This window comes from Bubalus bubalis, chromosome 11 (assembly GCF_019923935.1).
Source record: "Bubalus bubalis isolate 160015118507 breed Murrah chromosome 11, NDDB_SH_1, whole genome shotgun sequence".
NCBI lineage: Eukaryota > Metazoa > Chordata > Mammalia > Artiodactyla > Bovidae > Bubalus > Bubalus bubalis.
In genome coordinates this window covers 16,212,773-16,230,153 of record NC_059167.1, presented here as the reverse complement: position 1 = coordinate 16,230,153, position 17,381 = coordinate 16,212,773, and the positions used below count along the sequence as shown (strand labels likewise).

Below are 17,381 nucleotides of genomic sequence, written 5' to 3'. Positions count from 1 at the left end.
CTTGCTTATTTTTACCTCTATCCTCTGACTTAGATGTGTAGTGGGAGAAAAAAAAAAAAAAACATTGAAAGGGATCATAGGAATTATCTGGTCCCTTTTACAGGTGTTTAAGATGGTACTGTGCTTAGTCGCTGAGTCATGTCTTACTCTTCGTGACCCTATGGACTGTAGTACACCAAATTCCTCTGTCCGTGGGATTCTCCAGACAAGAATATTGGAGTGGGTTGCCATTTCCTCCTCCAGGGGATCTTCCCAACCCAGGAATCAAACTCAGGTCTCCCACATTGCATGCGGACTCTTTATCATCTGAGCCACCAGGGATGTTGATTAAGATGGAAAAGAAAGCAAATCACACACACAGACACACACACAAATCCTTCTTGCACCCTGTAAACACCATTTCTCTCAAATGGTCACTGTCACCCAAGTCAAATTTCAGGAACATTAAACATCCTCTTTCCATTTCTAGAAAACAGGGAATGAACTAGGTGTAGCGGTCTCTGCTTTCTTCACTAAATCTCTTGGCAACTCATCCTAAGTGTAAAGCTGCCTCAGTTCTGAGAATGGTAGCCTGGCAGCCTGTACATTCAAAGCATGGATCTGTTTAAACCTGTGTTGGGAGTGTCTAACTTGGCCTTGAGGTTTGTGGTATGGCTTTTTTAAGGGGTGTGGTCATGTGAGTTTTTGAGAGCAGCCTGAATCTTTGGATTAATGATAATAATAATAATAAATGGATCTTATTCCATAAAAGATATTGATTAATTTCAATTCATCAGGGGTTCAGTTTAAGATGTTTATGCAAAATATCACTGAAATGGGATTATGGAGATGGAAGAGTGGAAAGAACACAGACACTTGGGTCAGATGTCTGTTCCCTTGCACAACCAGCTGTATGACTCTGAGGAAATGACATAATCTCTCGGAGACACCTTTTCTTTGATTCAAAGTACTGGCAAGAGGATTAAATGAGATAATTTGATAGCTCTTAGTGTAATTCTTGACACATTAGAGGGATCCAGGCCATTTCTTTCCTTTCCTGCCTCCCTGCACTAAGGCAGTTGAAGATTTTTCTAATCTGTGAATAAATACACATTTGAGATTGATTTGACAGAGATTTCTGGAAGGTAAGAGAAAGTTAGAGGTCCTCTTCTGGAAGAAAATATTGTTCCATTTAGTATAGGCTTGCTTTCAAACGTATAGTCTTAATTGGAATACTTGTATTTCTTTAGGTTTCCTAGCTCAGATTGTTAGGATGGGTCCTCAAATTGGCTTAAAAAGGGACTATAGGGTGTAAAAGGGGTATGTCAGTTATTGTGATTATTTTAGTTTTTAGTTAGGATTCTTATCTGTCCTGGGGACTAAGACATAAATTGTCCTAAATAATAAACGGAGTGTGTTAACTCATATTTAGGAAACACTTGATTCTGTACCTGCACGTTTGCCACTCAGGGTCTCATTTCTCTCATTCAGGCAGGCTCCCCCTGACTTTCTCCTTTGCTCACAGCTCCAGGCTGTCCTTCCAAGGTCAAACAGTAACAATCGCACTTCCAGACCTCATTCTCTTACACATAAGGGGAGGAGGCCATCTCTCAAAGCTGCTTCAGAAGAGGAAGAAAGGATCCCTCTCCTGGAGGGCCATACTGTCTCCCAACACACTGTCTCCAGCTGCTTCATGTCCTCATCCCTGAACCAGTAACTATAACTAGGGTGTGCAAAACCCTGATTGGCTGAAGTCAATCAAGGCCTGTCCCTGCCCCAGGGATGGAGTTCATCTGGAACAGACCACGTGATTGAGAATGGGAGAGAAATGGTTTCCCGTAGCACTTTTGGAATGCTTGTTCCAGAAGAAGGGGAAAGTTGCTAAGCAGCCAACCCCGGTGATCTGCTTCAATGGTCAATTCAGATTTTGAGCTGTGAATTAATAAAGCCTTCTGTTACGGTTGTAGAGATAATCCATGCATCATGTGGACTGGAGGCTGCAGGAGAATCCCAGTTTTGGTATTCCATGCTGAGGCTATTCTGACAAAGGACAACAATATTCGAGTAATTGGAGGTAGGTATGATTTTCCCCAAAGAAGGCAGGGCTGGTCATGGCCTTGATAACCTCGCCTTGGAGAAAGTGATAACCACATTTAGGGAAAGGGCCTTGGTCAGGAGAAGATTCTCATGATGTTTTATACTTGAAAGGATTATTTATGATTCCTTACATTGTTTTCTGCGTATTAAATTTTTTTCCTTGTTTTTTGTTTTTAGAGTTATGTGTACAAGTGTTTATGTTTTTTTGTCTTTAGAGAACATTGACATACAGCACTGTAGAAAGTTTAAGGTGTGTGGCATGGTGGTTTAACTTACATGTATCGTGAAATGATTATCACACAAAGTTTAGTGATAATTGTTTTCTTCAATTATGGTAAAATACACATAACAAAATTATTGTTTTCATCGTTTAAGTGGACAACTCAGCGGCATTTGGTACATTCGTAGTATTGTTCCGCCATCATCATTTACTAATTCTAGAACATTTTCATCTAAAAGTAAACTCAGTATCCATTGAACAGTCATTCCACAACCCCCTCATCCCAGCTCCTGGAAACCACTGGTTTTTCTGCCTCCGTGCTGTTACCTAGTCTGGATATTTCTTATAAATGGTCCCACACAACATGTAGCCTCTTGTGTATGGCGTCTTACACTTAGCATAATATTTTCAGGGTTCATCCATGTTGTAGCATATATCAGTACTTCATTCTTTTTGTGGCTGAATAATATTCCATTGTACAGACATGCCAGATTTTGTTTATCCATTCATCAGTTGATGGATAAATATGAAAGTAAAAGTCGCTCAGTTGTGTCCAACTCTTTGCAACCCTGTGGACTGTACGGTCCATGGAATTCTCCACACCAGAATACTAGCATGGGTAACCTTTCCCTTCTTCAGGGGATCTTTCCAACCCAGGGATCAAACCCAGGTCTTCTGCATTGCAAGTGGATTCTTTACCAGCTGAGCCACAAGTGAAGCCCAAATAATATTCCGTTGTACAGATACACCACATTTTGTTTATCCATTCATCAGTTGACGGATAAATGTTTCCATCTTTTGACTCTTGTAAATAGTGCTACTGTGAACATTCATGTACAATCTTTTGTTTGTTTTCAGTTCTCTTGGGTATATACCTAGGAATGGAATTGCTAGGTTGGATGGTAATTCTGTGATTAACTTATTAAAGAACTGCCAAAGGATTTTTCAGTGACTGTACAATTTTACATTCCCACCAGCAATGGTGTGAAGTGGTATCTTATTGTGGTTATGATTTGCATTTCCCTATTACTGTCATTGAGCATCTTTTCATGTCCCCTTTGGCCATTTACATGTGTTCTTTGGAGAAATGTCTATCAAGGTTTTTGCCTATTTTCTAATTGGGTTGCTTGTCTTTTTGTTGTTTAGTTGTAAGAGTTCTTTACACATTCCGGATACTAGAACCTTATCAGAAAAATGATTTCCAAATATTTTTTCCTGTTCTGTAGTTTGTCTTTTCATGCTCTTGATAGTTTTCTTTCGTGGCAAAAGTTTTTCATTTTGATGATATTCAGTTTATCTACTTTTTCTTTTATTGCTTATACTTTTGGTGTCGTATCTAAGAAATCATCACCTAACCCAAAGTCATGATCCCTATGTTTTCTTCTAAGAGTTTTATAGTTTAAGCTCTTACATTTAGAGCTAAGCAGTCTTTTGATGCATTTTGAGTTAACTTTTTTGCATACTGTGAGATAAGGGTCCAACCTTCATTCTTTTACATGTGGATAATCCCCCACATGGGTAGTTGAAGAGACTGTTCTTTCCTTGTTGAATAATCTTGGGACTATTGTTGAAAATCAATTGACTATTGAACGTATGGGTTTATTTCTGGACTCTTAATATTCTGTCATTCTGTATCCTTATACCAGTGCCATGTTATTTTTCTGACTGTATCTTTGAGCTAAGTTTTGAAACTGGGAAATGTGAGTCCTCTAAGTTTGTTCTTCTTTTTTAAGTTTTTTTTTTTTTTTTTTTTTTTTTTTGCTATTCAGGGTCCATTGCAATTCCATATGAATTTGGGACCAGCTTTTTCATTTCTGCAAGAAAGGCTGTTTAGATTTTGGTAGGGAGTACATTGAATCTGTAAATTGCTGTTGGAAGTGTTGCCGTCTTACATTTAAGTCTTCTAGTCCATGAGCATGGGATGTCTTCCTATTTATTTAGGTCTTCTTTAGTTTCTTTAGCAATGTTTTACAGTTTTTAGTGTGCACGTCTTATAGCTCCTTGGTTAACATTATTCCTCAGTATTTTATTCCTTCTGATGCTCTTATAAATGGAATTGTTTTCTTAATTTCATTTTTGAGTTGTTCATTGTCAGTGTATAAAATACTATGAATTTTTGTATACTGATCTTATGCTGAACTCATTTGTTAGCTCTGATACTGTGTGTGTGTGTATTCTTTAGGATTATTTCTATGTAAGATCATGTGATCAGTAAATGGAGATTTATCAATCCCTCCGTCCCTCCCTCCTTCCCTTCCTTCCTTACCTGGCTAGAACTTCCAGTACAGTGTTGAATAGAAGTCATGAAAATGGGCATCTTTGTCTTATTCCTAATCTTAGGGGGAAAGCTTTCAGTCTTTTACCATTCAGTTTGATGTTGGCTCCGGGGTTTCATAAATGCCCTCTATCATGTTGAGGAAGTTCCCTTCTATTCCTTAGTTGAGTGTTGTCATCTTACAACACTATTGGGTTTGTCAAATGCCTTTTCCACATCAATCAAGATGATTCTATGTCTTTTTTCCTTCATTTTATGAATGTGGTATGTTATGTTGATTGACTTTTGTATACCAAACCAGCCTTGAATTCCTGAGCTAAATCGCACTTGGGCATGGTATATAGTCCTTTTAATATGCTGCTGGATTTGGTTTGCTAGTATTTTATTGAGGATGTTTGCATCTATATTCATAAGGAATATTGTTTTCTGGTTTTCTCTTAATGCCTTTATCTAGCTTTGGTATCAGGGTAATGCTGGGCTCACAGAATGGGCTCCTTCCTCCTCTTTGAAAGAGTTTGAAAAAGATTGGCTTTAAATGGGCTTCCCTCATTGGTAAAGAGTTCCAGTTGGTAAATAATCTACCTGCAATGAAGGAGACCTGGGTTCAATTCCTGGGTTGGGAAGATCCCCTGGAGAAGGAAATGGCAACCCACTCCATTATTCTTGCCTGGAGAATCCCATGGACAAAGGAGCCTGGCAGTCTACAGTCCATGGGGTTGAAAGAGTTGGACACGACTTAGCGACTAAATCACCACCACAGTTCTTTAAATGTTTGATAGAATTCACCAGTGAAGCATTTAGTCCTGGGCTTTTCTTTGTTGACGGGTTTTTGATCACTGGTTCAACCTCTACTTGTCTGTTCTGTTTCTTATTGAGTCTGTTTTGGTAATCTGTGTGTTTCTCTGGGCTTTTTGCACATTTTATTTAGTTTATGTAGTTTTGTTTGCATATAGTTGTTTTAGTGTTCTTTTGTAATCCTTTTTGTTTCTGTTATACAGTAGTAATATCCACCCTTCATTTCTGATTTTAGTGATTTGAATCTTTTCTTTTATGTCATTCTAACTAAAAGTTTGTCCACTTGGAGAATCATTTTAAAGAATTAGCTTTTTATTTTGCTTATTTTTGCTATTGTTTTTCTGTTATTGTTTGTTGCTTAGTCGCTAAGTCATATCCGACTCTTTGCTACCCCATAGACTATAACACGCCAGGCTCCCCGTTCTTCACTGTCTCCTGGAGTTTGCTCAGATTCATGTTCAATGAATCATTGGGTCAGTGATGCTATTTAACCATCTTATCCTCTACCACCCCCTTCTCCTTTTGCATTCAATCTTTCCCAACTTCAGGGTCTTTTCCAATCAATCAGCTTTTTGTTTCAGGCAGCCAAAGTATTGGAGCTTCAGCTTCAGCATCAGTCCTTCCAATGAATATTCAGGGTTGATTTCCTTTATGATCGACCGGTTTGATCTCCTTGTAGTCCGAGGGACTCTCAAAAGAGTCTACTCCAGCACCACAATTAGAAAGCATCAGTTCTTTGGCACTCAACCTTCTTTATGGTCGAACTCTCACATCCATACATGACTACTAGAAAAACCATAGTCTTCATTTCATTTACCTTCACTCATCTTTGATTTTAAGCAGTGCTTTGAATCCTGGCCTTAGCCTGTAGCTGTCTGCAAAGGTCACATCCCATGCATCTGAACTTTTGTTGTGTGATATAGTGGAAAGCATCTTTACATGGGTTCTGAGTCAATACTTCAGATCCCAGCTTTGGCATTTACTAGTTGTGAATCTTGTGCAATCACTTACAGTCTCTCAATCCATTTCATTATTAGTGAAATGGAGATAATAGCTACCTTGCAGGCATTGTGAGAATGAGATCACATTATGTTTAGCACATAGTAGGCACTCAAAATCTGTGCTGCTTACTCTATTTGTTGAACAAGATCTACTCTACTGTGAGATGACTCTAAGGTCTATTCTTGCCCCACAGTAAGCCAGAGTTCAGATGAGGATTAGCACCTGCTTCTGGGATTTGGATTTTCCTCCCTCCCCAAGGGTCCTGGCATTCTAATCCCTTCAGCGAGTTGCTAGGTTACCACTTAAAGGCATGTGATTCATTCATGTTCACAGAAGTTGAAGTCACTGAAGATTTACTAACGTTTGCTGAGAATCTCCCTCTAAAAATATGGTTAGAGTCAAAACATCAAAGGTGGGTTAAAAACAGCAGAAGTAAATAATCCTTCCCTCAAACATGTTTCTTTTTGGTTTGCTTGTCACACAAATGAATCCATGTATTCTGTGGCAATAGGCAGACCCTTCTTTTCTAGAATACCTAACATTTATTGGACATTAGCATCCATTGATGTAATCATGCCATTATTCAAGCAGTCACAATTTTCTAGAACCTATAAGTTTTTAGATTTTTTTCCTGTGTTTTAAAAAAAGCCACTAAACTTGTTTTGTCAAACATTGTTTTTGAATTTTCTATATATTCCTAATTCCTTGAGGTTTAATAATTTTTTCACCTTCCTTTATGAAAAGACCAATTTGAATGAGTTTTATTAGTTGCTTCCTGAGATTTCTGGGTTGTTAAACACTCTTGGTCTGTTGGTGTTTTTTTTTTTTCCCCTCTGTCTTAAAATATAGCTGACATAGATCTGCTCAAATAGTAATCCTGGGTTAAATCCCCTTGAGAAGTGTATCTGGGGCATTAGTTATCTCCTGTTGATCTTAGAGTGTGAGATTCCAACCTTGTTTTTTTCTGTTATTAAATGTTTCATTGAATTCACTGTTAATATTTTTCATACAATAAGATTTCATATGCTTTATTTGTGAAATATTCCAGGAATATGTTTTTACTCACCATATCCATGTTTTTTCCAAAATTACATGCTTTGAATATTTAAGTGGAATTGCATTTTAGAGGCAACAGATATTTTCACTTTAAAGTAATCTTTTCCTGGAATGAAGCATTTTATGTTCTGTCCCTGAATGTATCATTTTCATCAGTTTGCATCTGTATAGACTAGCACTGTCCAACAGAAATGTGGTGTAATTCTTCAGTAGCTTTATTTTAAAAAAAAAAGCAGAAACAGGTGGAATTAACTTTAATAATATATTTTATTTAATCCAAAATATCATTTTCACATTTGCTCAGTATAAAAAAATTGTGACGATATTTTACATCCAGGGTGTATTTTGCACTTTTAGTACCTCACCATGTGGTGCAGAGTTTTCACTGGAAGCATTTGGTCTGTGTTTAGATTTCATAAATGTTACAGTTTGAAATTATAGTAAATTCCTATGCTCAAGTTGTTCCAAACAAGTTTTCCAACTTGTACTGAGACCAAATTGAGTATGAGTTTTAAAATTAAAAATTAATTAAAGTTAAATAAGATGAAAAATTCATTTCTTTTGTCATACTAGTCACCCTTGCGGTGCTCAAGTTACATGTGGCTAATGACGCCATCGTCAGCAGTACAGGTAAGGACCTAGTCTTCTGACAGGGAGGCAGAAATACACTGTGTTGCCATTGAAAGGGTTATTCTTGAATTCTAAAGTAATTTTAAAAAATGTTAGTTTTATCTTCCTTCTAGTTCCACAAACTCCTTAGGGCACGTCACTACTCTAGGTGCTTCTGAGCTGGCAGTTAGATTATAGGTTCCTTGTTTGTCTTTGCTGTGCTACAGTTAGTTCTGGAACTTTCCGGGGGTCCTAGTACTTCAGATTGTCTTTTGGGATGCATGTGAGTGGTTGACGAGACAGTTCTACAGTCTCATAGTAGAACTGATGCGATGTGTGTTAGAGTCTTAGGTGTTGGATATTTGGCAGTTTGCTCGCCCTGCCTCTTGTTTTTGTATGGAAGAAAACATGGCTGAGGTCGTTGTGACTTGAGCAGTTGGTAGATTCAGTTTAGAGTTGTAGTTCTCCACTGGATTCTGTCTGGGGAGAGGGATCCCAGGCTTACTAGGTATTGCTCTTTTATTTATTTATTTTTGGCTGCACTGGGCGTTCATTGCTGCTTGCTGCTGCTGCTAAGTCACTTCAGTCGTGTCTGACTCTGTGTGACCCCATAGACGGCAGCCCACCAGGCTCCCCGGTCTGGGATTCTCCAGGTGAGAACACTGGAGTGGGTTGCCATTTCCTTCTCCGAAACATGGAAGTGAAAAGTGAAAGTGAAGTTGCTCAGTCGTGTCCGACTCTTAGTGACCCCATGGACTGCAGACTACCAGGCTCCTCCGTCCATGGGATTTTCCAGGCAAGAGTACTGGAGTGGGGTGCCATTGCCTTCTCCCATTGCTGCTTGGGCTTTCTCTAGTTGCGGTGAGTGGGGGCTGCTCTCTAGTTGCGGTGTGTGGGCTTCTCATTGTGGTGGCTTCTCTTGTTGCAGAGCACGGGCTCTAGGGGATGGGCTTCAGTAGTTGTGATTCATGGGTTTAGTTGTTCCGTGGCCTGTGGGATCTTCCTGGACTAGGGATCAAACTGATGTCCCCTGCATTGCAAGGCAGACTCTTAACTATTGGGCCACCAAGGAAGCCCCAGATATTTCAGAAGCCCAAGTGTATAATTTACTATGTATTCTGTGTATCAGTATATATTTGTAGCTATTTTGCAGTGTGGTTTTTATTTTTTTCCACTATACAAAATTTTTTCCTATGTATCAGCAAACTTTTTTCTTTTTCTCTTTTTGGCTGCACCTTGTGGTTTGTGGGATCTTAGTTTCCCATCCAGGGATTGAACACAGAGTGAAAGCCTAAAGTTCTAGCCACTGGACTGTCAGGAAATTCCCTTATCAGCAAGCTTTCTTATTCTAAAAGCTCAACATGTATTAACTGATTCAATGCTTTTAGCTACCCTGTAAGATAAGTCCCTTTGTTATCAACCTCATTTTATAGGTGAGGAAATTGAGCATAGTGAAATTAAATAACTTATTTAAGATGACAGGCAGGAAGTAGCAGAGCCAGAAGTTTGAACCTTGGCAGTTTGACTCCAGAGATACTGTTTTTCCAAACACCTTACTGACCATCTTCCCTGTGGCCTGGGGCAGGCACTGTAGAGCAGGCAGGGAATCGGGTGCAGTCCTGGTCCCCAGCAGCTGATGTGTGCTTAGTCACTCAGTCGTGTCCAACTCTTGCGACCCAATGGACTGTAGCCTGCCAGGCTCCTCTGTCCATGGGGATTTTCCAGTATTTCCAGAATACTGGAGTGGGTAGCCTTTCCCTTCTCCAGGAGCTCTTCCCATTTTCCCAACCCAGGGATCGAGCCTGAGTCTCCCACATTGCAGGTGATTCTTTACCATCTGAACCACCGGAGAAGCCCAAGAATACTGGAGTGGGTAGCCTAACCCTTCTCCAGGGGATCTTCCCGACCCAGGAATCGAACCAGGGTCTCTTGCATTGCAGGAAGATTCTGAGGCTTGGGCTTTTTACATGTAAAACTGGGGATGTCAGTGATCCGTTACTATAATGAAAAAGACCTGGTTTTCTTTCATTTTTCTGAACATTTTATTTAAAAAAATAAAACCTCCCACGTTATGAGAATAGTACAGTGAATTCATGTATACTGTTTCCCTAGTTTTACAATTATTAACATTATTATTAGCATTTTGTCATATTTGCTTCTCCCTCTCTTTCTGTCTCTGAACCATTTGAAAATGAGTTCAAGTGCATCACGCCTAAATACCTTATTCAACATGTTTATCCTCAGAACAAGGGATCCTCTCTATAACCAGAGTACATAGATAACCCTCAGGAAATCTGCCATTGCTGAAACCATCTTATCTAATATATAGTCTCCGCCCAGATTTTCTTATTGTTCCAATTTTGTTCTTTATCTTGTCCACCCCCCCCCCCCACCCCGCCAATTGAGTATCCAATCAGAGGTTGCATTTAGTTGTCATATTTCTTTAGTCTCCTTTATTATCTACATCCATTTAGTGGATTTTTTTTTTTTTTGTCTTTCATAGCATGGACATTTGTGAAGATTCCAGACTAGTTGCTTTGTGGATGTCCTTAAGTTTGGGCTTGTCAGATTGATTTCACATATTTAGATTCAGGTTAAAAAAGTTGAAAAAAAATTTTCAGGACTATCACTTAATGAAGTCATGTGTCACTCTGTATCACATTAGGAAGCATATAGCATCATTTTATTGCATGATTAGTGATGACAAGTTAAATTGTTTGGTTAGATAGTATTTATCAGATTGCTTCATTCTAAAGGTACTCTTGCCTTTTGTTATAAGCATTCTCTGTAGTGATGTTTGAGATGTCTGAATAACCTATTCTCCACTAGCCTCTCGCTCATTGGTGTTCATTGATTTTTGTCTGAATCACTTACTATTATCACAGTTTTTGTAAAATAGTGGTTTTATATTTCAGTTTGTCCTGCTACATTTATTAGCTGGCTTTTCTGTAAAGAAGAGCTTTCCCTTCTATGTAGACAGAATAATAATCTTCCAAAGATGTCTACTTCCTAATCCCCAGAACCTGTGAAAATGTTACCTGACTTAGCAAAGGGGAATTGAGGTCATAGGAATTAAAATTGCTAGTCAGCTAACCCTTAAGATAAGGAGATTCTTCAAGTGGGCCCAATGTAATTGCAAGATAGGCGTGGAATATATTGCTTTGTCAGAAAGAGGACAGTCACTAAGGAGACAGAAGAAGCGTCATACTGATGCAGTGTGAGAAGGACTAGGCCTGCCATTGCTGGCTCTGAAGAGGGAAGAAAGGGACAACCAGCTAGAGAATGGGGGCAGTCTCCAGAAGCTGGAAGAGGAAAGGAAACGGATCCTACCTGGAGCCAGTAGAAAGGAGCGCAGCCCTGCCCGTGCCTTGATGGCACTTGCATTGGATTTCCGCCCTAGAAAACTAGTATAGTTTTCTCACCTTCTGAGCAGTGTGGACTCATGGGTGGTTTTCTTTTTTATAAGTGAGTTAAAAATCTATTTCTGTCAGCATTCATTCTTATATTCCAATTGCCTCAAATTTGGCTTTGCGGAGCCCCTTCAGGACCCTGTGGCGTGTTCTCAGCCCTGTGACCGCCCTCTTTCTTGGCATAGCAGTGTATTCCACGCTTACCTTGTGCTTTCCTTCCCCAACTTGAAACCAGGACACAAACTCCAAAAAACCTTTTAAATTTACTGTGATCATTGTATCTCCAGAAACTGAATATGTGCCCTGGATTAAGCTATGTCACAATCTTAATGAATATACAAAATTGAGGAAAACAGTATGAGTAAATTAAAATTTCAATAAGTAATAAACATAAAAGTAGAAAAAATAGAAATCCATTTCTTAATTATGAATTTTGCATTTACAAAATTAGTTGGATCGTTTATCCATAGTTGAATATTACTTATGGCTAGAGTGAAACAGTTCAGCTAATTCCTCTTCGTATTGATCGTTTTTATAGAGATAAGCTCTAGGAAACTTTAGAACACACACTCTTGAGCCCAGAAAAATAAAGTCTGACACTGTTTCCACTGTTTCCCCATCTATTTTCCATGAAGTGATGGGACCAGATGCCATGATCTTCGTTTTCTGAATGTTGAGCTTTAAGCCAACATTTCTACTCTCCTCTTTTACTTTCATCAAGAGGCTTTTTAGTTCCTCTTCACTTCTGCCATAAGGGTGGTGTCATCTGCATATCTGAGGTTATTGATGTTTCTCCCGGCAGTCTTGATTCCAGCTTGTGCTTCTTCCAGCCCAGCATTTCTCATGATGTAGTCTGCATATAAATTAAATAAGCAGGGTGACAATATACAGCCTTGACGTACTCCTTTTCCTATTTGGAACCAGTCTTTTGTTCCATGTCCAGTTCTAACTGTTGCTTCCTGACCTGCATACAGGTTTCTCAAGAGGCAGGTCAGGTGGTCTAGTATTCCCATCTCTCTTAGCTAACAATTTATAGTGATGTGTAGAAAGAGATTGAATATAATGGGCCAGGGAAAATGTTAGTCTTTCAAGGTATATAGAAGCCTCACATGATTACAGACATTCTTCTTAGCCAGGAGTCACAAGCGCAGCGTGCCCTCTGGGGCCCGGCAGGAAATGGGTGAGGCAGGCCAAGTGGTGAAGGTGCTGAACCCGGACAGTGAGGGTCTGTACTGACAGAAGCATGTGCACATCTCTGCTTGACTGTTGCCTTGCCAAAGGGATAGCCCAAAGTTGCCAGGGTTTTCAAGAGAAGTCCAGAAATCTATATTTTTATATGAATTCCTCCAATTGCAAAAGATTAGAAATTTAATTTAATTTTATTTTTAATTTTTAAAAAATATTTTTAATTCATTTATTTGGCTGCACGGGGTTTTAGTTATGGCACACGGAATCTTCAATCATTGTTGTGGCATGCGGGATCTATTATAGCTCCCTGACTAGGGATCAAACCCGGGCCTCATGCATTGGTGGTGTGGAGTCTTACCCACTGGATCACCGGGGAAGTCCCTCAATTTTATTTATTTATTTTAACACGTTAAAATTTTTTTTTTTTTTGGCTGTGCTGGGTCTTCCTTGCTGCACAGGTTTTCCTCTAGCTGGGGTGAGTGGAGGCTACTCTCTAATGGCAGTGTGCAGGCTTCTCATTGGGGTGAATTCTCTTGTTGCTGAGCATGAGTTCTGGGCCATGAGGGTTTCAGTAGCTGCGGCATAAGAGGCTCAGTGGTTGAGGCTCCCAGGCTCTAGAGTACAGGCTTCATAGTTGTGGCACGCGGGCTTAGTGGCTCTGTGGTGGCATGTGGGACCTTCCTGGATCAGGGGTGGAACCTGGGTCTTCTGCATTGGCAGGCAGATCCTTTATCCCTGAGCCACCAGGGAAGCCCCCCTCAATTTTTTTTTTTAAAGCACGATGAGAACAAAGAAGCCAGGTCTGCAGATTGGTTTCGATCTGCACATCACCAGTGTATCATATCTCTGGTCTAAGATATGCTGGTGATCAGAATTGTTGCACATGGGGCTATCTAGAACAGGGCTTCCTAGCCTTTTTTGGTGTAGTGAGTGGTGTTGGCAGTATGGGGAAGCCCGTGGGTCTCTTCTCAGACTACTGTTTTTTAGGTGTATTTTAAAGATACACAAGACTACAAAGAAAATAAATTGTATTGAAATATAGTCTCAGAATATTTTTCAAAACCAAGTTTGTGATATGTATGCTTTTTATTAGTGTGCTAAATAACATGACTTAGTTGTGGGTCTGTTAACTCTATTAATTTTTAAATACTGTGAGAATAAGTGATTTTTTTGGGGGGGCTGTGCCTTGCCGCTTGCAAGTATCTCAGTTCTCCAACCAGGGGCTGATCCCAGGCCACCGCAGTGAAAAACCTAGAGTCCTAACCACTAGGCAACCAAGGAACTCCTGAGAATAAGGGGTTTTCTAAGATAACTGAACAAGTGTAAAAGAATCTTCCAATACTTGCTATCTCTGGGTGGCAGGCTCACAGGCACTGCTAGTACCATTCCGCTTTGTTGCTTACATTCCTGATTGAAGGTACTGTTAAATTGCAACTAGAAATTACTGAAAATAAGGATGTCATTTCTCCCTCCACCTCCACCCCATGTTTTGTGAAGCCCCATGAACCTCAGGTTCTCTGGTTAAGATCCCCTTGTTCCAAAATAATCCACTTATTAGTAGCATAAGGATAGCAGTATAATGTTATTTTGTGTAATTACGGCGGCCACCATATTACTGTTTATCTCTTTTATTCCTTTCTCCACAGTTAACTTTCCTGTTATTGAACTTGATTCTGTTTTTCTTTAGAACGTTATCACTTGTCTTACAAGATTGTACGAACAGACAGTCGCCTGGTACGCAGCATTCTGACAGCCCATGGATTTCATGAAGTAAGCTCGTTTTCATTACCTTACCTGATTTGCTCAAAAGCTGAAAGTCCCAGCTACCTAACTGACTATGATCTAACAAGGCTAGCTCTAGAAAGTACATGGGACCCCTACTTAGAGATGATGCAGAATTTGCATTGACTTTCTGAGTGGCTTTGCCATGAAATACATGGAAAACATTTCCACAAGACTGTGTGGGTTTTTTTTTTTTTAACTTTTTTTCCTTGCTATGTTTTTAGGCATGAGCTAGAGGCAGAGATGTCCATAAGGAATCATCTAATATTCAGTTAGAGCTCTTTGATTATAAGCAACAGAAACAGACTCTGCCTAACTTAAACCAAAAAGGAAAAGGAATTTGTAGTAAAGATGTGCATAAAGTGGCTAGCAGAATCAGAGGAACAGCTGAAAAAGCAGGCCTTTGAAAGGGAGACTGCAATAGCCCTAGGGATCTGGCAACAGAAGTCTTCAAGACCACTTTTGCTGCTGTGGAATGAATTGACTCTATTCATTGTCCTTGTGCCTTTCTCCACTCAAGAGCTGTATTCTGGAGATGGAATGATTGGACTAGCTTGAGTCAAGGGTCCACTCCTTGGGGGAAAGGGGGGGTGGGCGATTGGCAGATCCTTTAAAAGAAAATTGGGAAAATGGGGATGTTGGTATCAATAGGGACAGGTAAAAATGCTGGACAGACTTTCATTGTAGACATTTTGAGACAATTGATAAAAGTCTGGTTGTTCACTTCTTATCTTACATTGAGATGTGAAGTAGACATTTTGAGGAAGTTCTGATACCAGTTTATATCCTGTCTTTGTTTATCTTTTATCTACAGGGTTTAAAGTGGTACCTGCTACATCAGAGGCAGAGGGTACATAATTGTTGAATGAATGAACAAATGAATTCTAGTGAATGAGTGAATTCTGAGTTGGTATAAGGTTTTAGATCTGATATCACTTTATACTCAGCATCTGCAAGGACAGTCTGATAAGGCAGTCTTCATCTCTTACTTTGATATGTAAGAATATTAAGAGGTATCATGGACTTCTATAAAAGAGTTAATTCTACTCTTTGTAGGTAGTACTTGCCCACCTCTCACAGTTCTTTAAACTTGCTTATGCCCGTGTTCTTACACTCAGCTTTTTTGTCTTACTAGGCTCAGATCCTAATGGGCCCACCAGCTCTGTGGGTGAATAATCTCTATGGCTTTTTCTTCCATTTTCTTCCAGGGGCTGTCTCTGGTGGTTCTTATCTTGTCTTTTTATCTGCCTTAGGTTCATCCGAGCAGCACTGACTATAACCTAATGTGGACAGGATCCCACCTGAAGCCCTTCTTACTTCGTACCCTCTCTGAAGCACAAAAGGTTAATCACTTTCCCAGGTAATGCTCTTGCAGCTACTTTGCTCCGTTTATAGGTACCTGACATTGAGGCATGTAGCCAGCAGAGATAATTAACATCTTTAAAAAAAAAAAAAAAAAAAAGGAAGTCTGTGATATAGGGCAGCCGTCTATAAATCAGACTGAGGTGTTCACCTTCCTGGATGTAGTTGAAGACTTTGTGAGGGCTCTGTAGAATGGATGGTTGTAAAATACACTACTCTGGATTGCAAATTCCATAGATTCTCTTTCCTCAAATCGAGCTGCTTGTGAGCCCCTCAATGTGGCTAGATCTCACCTCTCACCTCCTTTTTCAGTTACTGTTTTTCCCCTTTATAAAAGAATAGCCCACCTAGATTCTTAATATGTATATTATGCAGAGATGTTAAACTTTCCAGGGTTCCAAACATGGAATTGATGAATCTTTTAGCCTGTTAGTGATTTCCATTTCTTTGCTTTTTAACAGAGTTAAAGAAGGACATGATCAAGTTGTCAGCTGATAAATCATTAAATATAAATTTTAATGATAGATCATCTTATGGCTTTTGACTTATAATTAGTAAATAGTTCAAAGAGTTGAGGATCATTGCTGTATTAAACTTCTTCCAGTCTCATTGGTTAATGTCAGCCTCGAGAGGCAATACTGCTTGGTAGCTAGAAGCAGGAGCTCTGTAGCCAGTGTACCTGGGCCCAGATCTCAGCTCTACTGACTGATCTTGGGCAGGTGAGCTTTCTGAGCTTCAGCTTCCTCATTTGTAAAAAGAAGATACTAATAACACACACTTTGTAGGACTATAGTGAGGATTTTAGGTATCAAGATCTGAAGTGCTTAGAACGTCACATGCCTGCCACATAGTAAACACTGTATATAAGTGTTAGCTATTATGTTTCTCAGTGTTTACATCTATGAAAAAGGAAACAGGAATAGAATTGATGCTGAATCCCCTGTTTTATTCTAGCAGTGAGTAATATTTAACGACAGAGAGATACATGGCCTGTTGGGGAAGAGGGCAGGTAATCTCATCTATCTAATGAAGAGATGCAGATCTAATAAAAATTGTGTTAATTGCTCAGTGGTTATGTTATATTTTATTTCCAGGACTTATGCCCCAGTTACTCACTCAAGAAGTTTTCTTTACAATCACTTCATGTATTTTACTCCTCATTTTTATGAAATGAAGTTTTCTTCTTGATTATTCAGTTCTACTGTCTCATATTCGGTTAATGTATATAAATACCCAGCTTATGCTGTCTCCGACATCAAATAATTTCTTCATCATCTTAGATAAATGTGTATTTAAAATCTTTTCTACAGGTTCCAGTTTCATTTTATATTTGAGCTTCATGGGCAGAAAATAGTTTAAACCTTAGTTTCTTCCTTAATGTCTGGAAGATGTGACTAGTTTTCTAAATGGGTGACTGGGTAGTTGAAGTAAATCAGATACAGCTATTTTAAAGAAATATTTAAACAGTCTTAAAATAGCCTACAGTAGAGACTGCATTCCTAATGCCTGTTAGTAATATATTATTTATTTCAATAGCTTTTGAAATACACTGTAGGTATATAGGAATTCCATCTCAATTTGAACTCAGTATTCATAAATTCTAACC

The 17,381-nt window shown here is 39.2% G+C and overlaps 1 protein-coding gene across 16 annotated transcripts in view; it reads left to right on the top strand.

The window, feature by feature from the left end:
• The window catches only part of TTLL5 (tubulin tyrosine ligase like 5), a 315,903-nt gene that overhangs the window by 6,453 nt on the left and 292,069 nt on the right, over window positions 1-17,381 (top strand). For all 16 annotated transcript variants that reach the window (XM_006052845.4, XM_025296474.3, XM_006052853.4 and 13 more), the window contains exons 3-5: window positions 1,947-2,053; window positions 14,319-14,401; window positions 15,667-15,773. In XM_006052845.4, the coding sequence (XP_006052907.4) occupies window positions 1,947-2,053; window positions 14,319-14,401; window positions 15,667-15,773 (297 nt within the window). The remainder of the gene's footprint in view (window positions 1-1,946; window positions 2,054-14,318; window positions 14,402-15,666; window positions 15,774-17,381) is intronic.